Source organism: Uranotaenia lowii, chromosome 1 (assembly GCF_029784155.1).
Source record: "Uranotaenia lowii strain MFRU-FL chromosome 1, ASM2978415v1, whole genome shotgun sequence".
Classification (NCBI taxonomy): Eukaryota; Metazoa; Arthropoda; class Insecta; order Diptera; family Culicidae; genus Uranotaenia; species Uranotaenia lowii.
The window spans coordinates 15,172,583-15,184,194 of record NC_073691.1 but is presented as its reverse complement, the minus strand read 5'-3'; the positions used below and the strand labels follow the sequence as shown (position 1 = coordinate 15,184,194).

General features: G+C 41.6%; 1 protein-coding gene across 1 annotated transcript; it reads left to right on the top strand.

The window, feature by feature from the left end:
- The first annotated feature begins 849 nt into the window (after positions 1-849).
- On the top strand, positions 850-2,769 carry LOC129757976 (uncharacterized). The gene has a single exon (XM_055755398.1). It carries the CDS (start codon positions 850-852, stop codon positions 2,767-2,769), a length of 1,920 nt encoding a protein of 639 aa, XP_055611373.1.
- Positions 2,770-11,612: the final 8,843 nt, after the last annotated feature.

Here is an 11,612-nt window from a genome sequence, read left to right as displayed (position 1 = left end):
CTATCAGATAGAGTACGACGACCAGACCAACAATAACGTGTTGACTTCGGATCATGTTCACTTTTTATGTTAGAAAGTTTTGAGAGCAAATCGGAGTCATTGTTTGTGCTTCATCACACACAGTTTCGAATACTGAGAGCACCCGTCTTCAAGAGCACTACTCAGCTATGCTTTCAATTGTGTTAGGTTGAAAAAAGGCTGTTTACAACTGCGGCACGGCTAAGTGCATTTGATTGGGAACATGAGATTGTACTTTCGATATGACCTGCGTTACGAGAAGTGTGATTACTTCAAGTATCGGAAATGGGCTGGGCTTAATTTTAACAACACGTGCGACATATTGCACCAAACTAGTTTTCTGAACTCGAACCATTTTTTTTCTAATTAATATTCAGAAATAGTGACCCATTTTGTGTCTGCTTAAATGGTCCTGTAGGCACAAGAATTTCGCATGGATATCAATCGATTTGTGCTCCTCAATGAGCAACTATTGCGGTATACCTCTTACTAAGCTCCTCGTTATCGAAGAGCTTCACTTGCGTTTCTGATACTTGAATTAATTAGTTTCATCAAAAGTGAATTTTCGTGTTGAGTTTACAGATATTGCAATTAGGTTTGATAACCAGTTTTTAAAAGTGTAAAAGGGATAATGATTGAGTAGAGTTCAAATTGTAATTGTTAACTGTCATTTTATTGTGACAGGAAAACGGGAAAATATTGATTTTGCAACAGAACAAGCGATTAAAATTCAGTCGTTCATTAATCAGAGCATGGAAAAAAATTTCACTATCAACTTCCCATCATATTCATAGAAGGGCGATATCCCAGTAATACCCATAACCTCAAAAAATGTTGCACTGGATTATGATTTTTCTGCTAGCAACTCCGGTCGAAAGCACACCAACACATCTACATCCGGATTCAAAAGATTCGCTAGTGGATGCAGCAATCGCCATCATCGAAAGTTGTTTCGTAGCTCATCTGAAATCGATTATTCTTTCCCGATTTTTTTCCAACAAATGGGCGAATGTTTTGGATGATCTGTTGATACGTTTGAACTACAAAGTTCCTGTGACCATTGTTGATTCTACTGCCGAATACACCGATTACACCGAAAACTGCAACGAAGTTCATCACGTCGTAGTTCTCATCGATACAAAGGACGCCTACTATGATTTCTGCATACTGTTGCGGAAGAAGAACTTCAATATCAACAGCTTTTTTATCATTATTTTTCTACAGGACGAGGAACCTTGGATGCCGACATCACTTCTGCAGTTGACAGCTGAATTGCAGGTGTTCAACGTCGTAGCTCTCTTTAATGTTAACGAAGTCGTCCATTTGTATAACTGCATACCGTTTGGATCAATCTTGTACCGATCTTCTTCAATGATCAATGATCAGATCTGTTTCAATTCGACCATGGAGGACACCAGGGACTGCGATTCGTATTTTATACCGAAGGTTTCGAACTTCTTCGCAGTACCTCTCCATGTAGCTACTATCGAGTATCCTCCTTTGATTGGACCCATTTTCGACGAACAACAACGTGTTGTCGACTTTGTAGGGATCGATGGTGATATATTGAAGTGTTTATCCCAGGTTCTGAATTTCACTATCATTCCATTTATATCATATCCTCCCATATTGTGGGGTGAAATATACGACAATGGAACAGGCACGGGAGCAGAGGGCCGTGTTTTGAACGGAAAAGCGAACTTCACGCTGGGATATAATTCTATAGACCTGAACAAGCATAAATTCCTATCCTACACTTATCCGCATTACTATGCATCTTATGTGCTGTTTATTTCACCAGGTCTTGAATACGGGCCCTTCGAACGACTTCTGATACCATTTCAGATTTCATTATGGATAAGTTTTGGCGCAGTATTTTCGATCGGTATCATTACAATCATTGTGTTGAATATTTTTCCAAAACCAGTTCAAAGCTTTGTATTCGGATCCTCAAACCGATCACCTATATTGAACTTCATACAATCGACATTGGGATACTCGGTAGAGTCAATACCAACAAGAAACTTTGCACGGTTTCTTCTTTTAATGTGGATCAGCTTTTGCTTTATACTACGAACCGCCTATCAGCAAATCATGTTTGAACATTTGTGTCGTCAACGGAATCATAGCACACCTCAAAATTGGAACGAATTTATCACTGAAGGCTACCGACTGTATTCAGGGCAGAGACATATGCGCTTTTATGAATACTTTCCTGCAGATATTCAATCATTAATAACGATCATAGAGCCTGAAGAGTATGCTGAAACCGAAGCCAAGATCGTCAATGGATACGTTCGCGGTGCCACTTGTCAGTACTTGGAACTTATACGGTATGGGAACAAGGAATCTTTCGTGTATAGAAATGATACGTTTAAACAAATTTTTCCAAAAACTGTTATCACCTATCCAAACGCGATATACTTTCAGAAAAACTCCCCACTGGTTGATATTTTCGATGAGAAAGTAAAGCAACTGGTGAATCATGGGTTTGTGGAACACGGACGGCAGAAAGCATTTGGTCGTAATCTAGAAAAAGACATTCAAAAACTTCTGAATCTACCAAAGGCCCATCCGATGTCGCTAAAAGTTATGATCGATGTTTTCGGACTCTACGTTGTGGGCATGCTCCTGTCTGCACTGATATTCTGCCTCGAATTCGTTTTGTGGAGAATGAATGACAAACAAAGGTTGTCCGTCCGTCCACCAAGAATTCGTTATGCATTAGATAGTATACTATCAACAGGTTAGGAGAGTCGTAAGTAGTATTCTTCTGGTGGGTAAGGGAAGAGATTACTCGAATAAACAAATGAACAAAATGACCTTGATGATCAGTCGGATGGCAATATTCCCTTGATCGATGGAGTTATTTTATTAAGAAGAGAAAGCACCGGAGAATGGATTCTGAGTTTCCGACCAACGCAATCGGATCGTTAGATGACATCTTTTGTTCAGTCAAGAAGAAAAATTGCAGTAATTAGATCACTTTCGGGACTTTAATAAGCTTTCAATCCTTGTACTACGGATTCTGGCATCCCGAATCAGGTATCAACTCAGAATGTGCCAAATACGGCCAAAACAGCACAGACAAGTAATGTTTCTTCAGGAAAGGCAGCAGACGCTTTTGAAGACACTCTTTAACGTAAATTTCCTGGTTGAGAGTCTCGGCTGCAACGAAAATGGCGCTTTACAGGCCGCAGGTACAGATAGCTTCCCAAACGAGATATTACTTTAGTTTTAGTTTTTAGTTGCTGTACAAAACTGTTGTCTCGGAAGCAGTCTGAAGTCTGAATTGGCGTGGGTTTCGTCGTCCATTACAACGCAATCAAACTTTGTCAAAAATGTCGTACACAGCTTCCGAGAGCTTGTGTTTGCCGTACGGTTTCGCTTTTTATTGCGCTTGTCAGTCACTACCTTCTTAGAAGTCGATAGTCCAGATCGTTTTTAAGCGTTATGTACGGTTGTAGACGATATTCCCAACTTATTGGCGATATCTCGAACGGAGAGATTGGAGTTTCGCTTGAACGTGATAGCCACTCTTCAGTTCGTCACTGCAACTCTCGGATTTCGATTTCCCCCAGATCCCAGCTTCTTAGTTGTCGAAATACGTTCCCCGAACACTTTTATTACTTCGGTGACGGTTGATTTCGCCACATTCAACGATTTTGCTATTTCTGCGTTCCTGTAGTTTGGGTTTTCACGGCGCATGTATAAAATTCTGATTCAGGATCACGATCTAAACAACGATCCAAATGGCATTCAAAAGCATCCGTATGAATTGCTTGTTTAAATGCCAAGCGACGGTGCTTATGCGTTAACTTAGAAACAAGCTAGGTAGATGATGCCGTAGATGTATTTCTGTTTGGGTATCTTTACATAAAAGTAACAACTTTCGTGATTCGTCAATTTGTGTATTGCCATAGGTCAAAGTATGTACGTTTAAACACCGAACACCAAAAATCAAGTGTAAAGCAACAGCTGTTGAAAATTCGTTTAATTAAAGGCCTTAAGCGACATGTTCTCTCAATGGCGAGAATCGCCAATATTGTGTTAACAGCGAAATGATTTCAGCTGAGACGCGTTCAATTGATAGGTTACGACCACGCTAGAATGCTCTACAACAACACCTCAGCTAATTTGCCTAATGCAGTTAAATCTGTCGAACTGCAAACAATGCGAAACCGAAAGTTGATGATATTGTGTTTCTGCCTGAGGGCTTACGCTACAATCAACATCCAAGAATCGGAGCCAACGGAACTGCTCTTCGATACAGTCGTCGAAGTTATACGTAGTTCTTTCGACGGAGAGGTTAGACTCGTTCGCATTTTCCTATTCTGCTCCGAACAGTGGTTTGATCCCGCCACATTCAAACTGCTGCAGTACGTCGAAAGTAGATTTCCTGTTTTAGTTGACAACCCGGAATCTTGGTTCCTTCCTGACGGCTTCGTGCAACACTATGTGGTGGTAATAGACTCAAATGCTATGCTGGAAACCTTCCAGGAACTTCTAAAAGACAGCTTTTTCCGTTTCGACAGTTTATTTGTGGTTGTTTTACGTCACGCTGACTGTCATTCGACAGCGTTGGAACTTCTTAATGTGCTGATCGATTTGAACATTTTCAAATCTGTTGTTCTATGTCGTCGAATAGATCAAAAAATTTCTTTGTACAACTTCTTGCCCTACGGAACCAATGGATCGGACGCTCCTCTTGTGATTACCAAGAATGTATCCCTACAAGATCAAAACCTGCAGTTCTTTCCTCCAACAACGAAAAGCTTCTTTGCAGCGACCATGCACGTAACAACTTTCGAAACGCCGCCGTACATAATGATCCAATATAATGAGGAACAAGAGCCGATTGATTTCATAGGAATCGAAGGAACTCTGTTGAAAACACTATCTCAACTCTTAAACTTCACGGTCATCCCACATATTGCCCCAATAGAATATGAATTTGGTCAAATTTTCGAAAATGGTACCGGAACTGGTGCCTCCGGTTATCTACTAGATGGTACCGCTAATTTCAGCTTAGGATACTTTTATGTAAACGAGGAAAGGTATCGATTCATGTCTATGACCACTCCTCACTGGATAACTTACTGTGGGATGGTCATATCGCCTGGTCGTGAATATGGGCAAATCGAACGACTTCTGCTACCCTTTGAGGATTCCTTGTGGATAGGAATAGCAGTCGTTTTCGTCATCGGTATAGCTACGATTACCATGTTGAGCGTATTTCCCAGAAAGACACAGGACTTCGTATATGGTCCTTCGAACCGATCACCTATGATCAATTTTCTACAGTCTGCTTTGGGATACTCAATACAACCAGCTGCTAAGAGAAACTTTGCCCGTTTCCTCCTGCTCCTTTGGATATTCTGCACCTTCATACTTCGAACAGTCTACCAGCAGATCATGTTCGGACAACTATATCTCCTACAAAACCGAAGCGCAGTCCAATCGTGGAAAGAATTCCTAGAGGATGAGAACCTTAGAATCTACTCACTTCCGAGACAACTTTTCGTTTACAATGGTATTCCTGAGGCTGCGCAAGCCCGTATAACGATGATGACTATCGATAATTACATGGCTACGTACGAGTTGATTCGCAGTGGCCAACTCCAGGGGCTTGCAGTGATACTTCCGGAAGATATGGATTACGACAACCAGGGATCACTGAGAGCTGGAAGAACTGAATTCTACCAGATGTTTCGGGAGCACGCCTACATGTCCGCTATTGGGATTCAATTCCGAAAATTTTCCCCGCTGGTCGAGATTTTCGATCCGATTATGCATAAACTCGTTACCCACGGATTCATAGTGCACTGGATACGAAATTTGATCGATGACGGTTTGGAAGAAGCAATTGACGAACTGGCTTCGAAAGCAGTGGCCCGACCGATGACTTTGCATATGCTGGCCGGAATATTTATACTGTATTTCATGGGTTTGCTGTTCTCGGTGCTAGTGTTTCTCGGAGAGATGCACTGGGTCCGGTGGAAGAGATTCAAACGCCGAATCTTTGGAGACAGGCTACTGTGGACTGGCCATGGTACCAGAAAGACCAATGAACGACGAACTGCCAAGTCTACATTCGGCAGAGAGCGAACTCTTGGATTCAAAGATAGGCCTCGCGGATGGGTGTGGGCTGTCGAGGAAGAGGCACGATTAGCTGGCGTACTCAGCGATTGGAGGACACTCGCTCAAGATCCAAGACGTTGGAAGAGACCTGTCAGGTCGTACCAGTAATGACATGTAGTGACTTAATTGAAGACAGTCTTTACTAAGAGAATAACAGATAAACAGATTCTTCAAAAAATGCGTTATTAACTCAGGTTGCAGTACAAGATTCAACACTTTAAATTCAATAAAAAAAACCCTCTTACATTTATTTGTACTTTTTTTTTATTCATGCAAATTTTTAAACAAAAAAAAAACAATTTTAACAAACTGTTCTTTCCGGAAATTCTTGATGACTCTCACTAGCAGTGGACATCAATAGATTCATCCAACGGCAGCGTATTATGCGATTCAGTGGCCCATCTACATAGAAACCCTAGAGTACGGTTAACGTCTACAGCCTCGAGATCTGGGATTTTCGAATGCAAAATCTCCTATTTGCTTGCGTAGTCGGTGAGCTTACTGATCGCACCTGAATCCCTACATTTTCTGTGAAGTTTTGTATGGTATCAATGAAGACTAAGAACTTTCTATTGGCTATATATATCAACTGAATCCGTACAATAGCTCAATTTAACAACACTGATCCGTTGTTTCGTGACATTTTTACGCCCTTTGTGTCCTTCAGCGTAACAGTTTTGATCACCGAAATTCCAGGAAGACTAAGAGACGCGGAAATCATCTAAATCTCACTTCCAATGGCGTGCTGATAGACTTGCATTCTTGAACCCCAAATCGACTGAATATATTTTCGAGGCTTAATATATCAATCTGTGTTCCAAGGAACGAAAATACCTTGTCGTTCATTTTCAAACCCCTTTGAATGCCAGCGTTTGACTACTTAAACTGCTCTCAACACGTCACCGATAATCAAGACATGATAGACATATATAACCACAAGACATCACTTATGGCGTTTTTTTTATCCGGATTTGGCTCTGGAACCGTCCGAATAAAAAAACGATTTTCGGATTTCGAGTTATTCCATACGTAGGTATGCGTGAGAACGAGCGCAATGTTAACATGCAGCTGTCATTTTGTTCTTACTTCCGGATTTCTTCACTCGGTTCTTCACATCCGGATTGCCTTTTTTCGTGTCCGGATTGCACTGGACAGCAGATAGTACGATTTTGCTTGGCTGAGAGGTTCAAAATCGCGGCAATTATCATTTTCCCGTTCATTATTTCAACTGTTTTGCTTTCAGCCAAAAACAGCTGTTTAATGCTTTGACAACAACGTTGAGAGTATTGGTGAACTTCTCGCAAAACTGACTTTCTTCTCAGGGCGACTTCGTCCGTTTTTGAGCGAACCTAGGTTGCCTCTAGAGCAATAAATGAGCACGATGACAGCAGTTAGAGCGAACCTAGATTACCTCTGGTTTGTCTCCAGTTGAAAAAAAATACGGTATTAATCATGAACGTTTTTCCATGTGTATTACCTCACGCTCGTTGACGCTTTGCTTGGATCCAAAAAGATCTTTGACGAATCGATGGAAACGATCGTTCTTCGCTCGAAAGGTCTGCTTTAGGCCATTAATAAATTTTGTTATCTGCACACCAGATCATCACTTCCGGCTATACAGAACCATGCAAATATACTCAGGTGTATGACCAGTCGAAAACGTAGTCTGACGTACCATTTGTTGGGCTACCATATTTTGGAACGCTAATGACGTTTTAAAAAAAATTAAAGTCATATTTATGAGAGCAAATGTAAGCGTTGCAAGTCCCTCGGAAGAGTTCTCAGTGATTTTTTTTGTAGTGTAAATGGGACGCGAAAACGTCCACCAGAAGGCGAAAAACGCGGTCCATTACTCATCACTAGAGGTACCGCAAGCTACCGAGCAAAGCAAGCGGCGAAATGCGAAGGCAATTTCGACGAGAAGAGACCAGCAATTGGCTGCAGTGTGAAGCCTGCATCGAATATTGTGATGAGACATATATAGACTGTTCCAGAAATTATAAGCACACCTAATGTTAACGGTCATTTTGAATCAAACTCTTTTTTTTTCGAATTCTACTGGCTGCGTCCTTTTGTTTACACATTTCTGTACATGATAACACAAAAAAACATTTAGTTTGTGATTACATTTCAAAATGCGTGGTCTTATTCCGGAAAAGTGAAAAAGTATCGTGCACAAGTGGTGTACTGTGAGTGGAATTTCATTGAGAAAATTGGTCAAAGAAGAGGATGTGAGCGTAGGGGCGATACGGACAGCTATTAATAAATATGGTGAACATTGTACATTTGAAGATGAACCGAGGAGTGGTCGAAAATCTGGTCCTGTAAGTCGTGGTATCGAAAAAAACAGGTCAGGGATGCCTACAAACAGAAACCATCGGTTTCTGTTCGGGATGTGGCGAGAAAAGTTGGGACCTCGACGTCTAACATGATAAATTGGGCTCAAGACGTACCGGAAGCAGAAAAAGCGTAAAAAGAATCCAAATCAAGCCGCTTCTGTCAAACCAAGAGCCCGGAAACTGTATGATTCAACATATCTTGCCCGTACGTCACATCGGAAACAATGAACATCCAGAACTTTATCAGGGAATGCCTCCAGAAGCGTTTATTGCCGATTATCAAGCAGCATGATGGACCCGTCATATTCCGGCCCGATAGTCATGTTCTAGGAAAAGTGCGAAGCCTGGCTTATGATTAAAGATTTTCATCAAATAAGAATACAGAGTTGAGTAGGGCACAAATAATGATACAGTGTGCCAAATAAAACAAATAAAAAATTCAAAAATAAGACTCGAAAAAAAATGTGAGACGATATTTTTCTGAATCTACCGTCTAGTCCAAGTAAAAAAGCTCGTCCAGAATCTTTGATTAGTGAAACCATGTTTTAATACCGAGCACCCAAAATAAAGAAAAACTCAACAGGATTTAAAATCACGTTTAATTGACGGCCTTAAACGACATGATCCCTCAATGACGAGAAACGTCAATGTTGTGTTAACAGAGAAAAGATTTTAGCTGAGACGCGTACATTAATGATTACAACCACGCGAGAATGCCCAACAGCGACACCTCAGCCAAATTGCATACTGCAGTTAAATTTATCGAAATGCGAAACCGAATGTACCCGATTTAGTTCACTGGTGTTGACATAATTTCTAGAATTTTTAAGGTTAACTATTTCCATTGTTAAACAGGCATGTTGGTGTTTTTATGTTTCTGCCTAAGTGCTTACGCTACAATCAACATCCAAGAATCGGAACCAACGGAACTGCTCTTCGAAACAGTCGTCGAAGTTATACGTAGTTCTTTCGACGAAGAGGTCAGACTCGTTCGGATTTTGCTACTCTGTTCCAACCAGTGGTTTAGTTCCGCCGCGTTCAAAATGCTGCAGGTCGTCGAAAGTACTTTTCCTGTTATAGTTGACAATCCGGAATCTTGGTTCCTCCCTGACGGCTTCGTGCAACACTATGTGGTGGTAATAGACTCAAACACTACGCTGGAAACCTTCGACGAACTTCTAAGAAACAGCCTTTTCCGTTTCGACAGTTTTTTTGTGGTTGTTTTACTTCACGCTGACTGTCATTCGACAGCGTTGGAACTTCTTAATGTGCTTATCGATTTGAACATGTTCAAATCTGTTGTTCTATGTCGTCAAAAAGATCAAACAATTTCTTTGTACAACTACTTGCCCTACGGAACCAATGGATCGGACGCTCCTCTTGTGATTACCAAGAATATATCCCTACAAGATCAAAACCTGCAGTTCTTTCCTCCAACAACGAAAAGCTTCTTTGCAGCGACCATGCACGTAACAACTTTCGAAACGCCACCGTACATAATGATCCAATATAATGAGGAAAATGAGCCGATCGATTTCATAGGAATCGAAGGAATTTTGTTGAAAACTCTTTCTCAACTCTTGAACTTCACGGTCATCCCACATATTGCCCCAATAGAATATGAATTCGGTCAAATTTTCGAAAATGGTACCGGAACTGGTGCCTCCGGTTATCTACTAGATGGTACCGCTAATTTCAGCTTAGGATACTTTGGTATAACCGAGGATAGGTATCGGTTCATGTCAAGTACTATTCCTCACTGGATCACTTACGTGGGGATGGTCATATCGCCTGGCCGTGGATATGGACAAATTGAAAGGCTTCTGCTACCTTTTCAGGACTCCTTGTGGATAGGAATAGCAGTCGTTTTCGTCATCGGTATAGCTACGATTACCATGTTGAGCGTATTTCCCAGAAAGACACAGGACTTCGTATATGGTCGTTCGAACCGATCACCTATGATCAATTTTCTACAGTCTGCTTTGGGATACTCAATACAACCGGCTGCTAAGAGGAACTTTGCTCGTTTCCTCCTGCTCCTTTGGATATTCTGCACCTTCATACTTCGAACAGTCTACCAGCAGATCATGTTCGGACAACTGTATCTCCTACAAAACCGAAGCGCCGTTCAATCGTGGGAAGAATTCCTAGAGGATGAGAATCTCAGAATCTACTCACTTCCGAGACAACTTTTCGTTTACAATGGAATTCCGGAGGCAGCCAAAGCCCGTATAACGATGATGACTATCGATAATTATATGGCTACGTACGAGCTGATTCGCAGTGGCCAACTTCAGGGGGTTGCAGCGATACTTCCGGAAGATGTGGATTACGACAACCAGGGATCACTGAAAGCTGGAAGAACTGAATTCTACCAGATGTTTCGGGAGCGCGCCTACATGTCCCCTGTTGGGATTCAATTCCGAAAATATTCCCCGCTGGTCGAGATTTTCGATCCGATTATGCATAAACTCATAACACACGGATTTATAGTGCACTGGATACGGAATTTGATCGATGACGGTTTGGAAGAAGCGATCGACGAACTGGCTTCGAAAGCAGTGGCCCGACCGATGACTTTGAATATGCTGATCGGAGTTTTTATACTGTACTTCATGGGTTTGCTGTTCTCGGTGCTAGTGTTTTTCGGAGAGATGCACTGGGCTCGGTTGAAGAGATTGAAACGCCAAATCTTTGGAGACAAGCTTCTGTGGACTGAACGTGCGATCAGAACTCCCAATGAACGACGAGCTGCCAAGACTACTTTTGGACTCCAAGATAGGCCTCGCGGATGGGTGTGGGCTGTCGAGGAAGAGGCACGATTAGCTGGCATCCGCAGCGATTTTAGGACGCTCGCTCAAGATCCAAGAAGTTGGAAGAGATCTGTGCGGTCGGACCAGTAATAAGCTGTAATTACTGAAACTTGAAACTGAAACTAAACTTGAAACTACCAGGATGAGTATCGCCGATACAAGTCCTAATCAAGTACATTATACACTCAGGTTACACTCGAAGAATCACCAATTACAATGTATCGAAAATAGCTTCAACATTTCTTTGTTCTCTGACTTACATTTAAAAACGAAAAAAAAAAGACATAAATACACGTTTCTT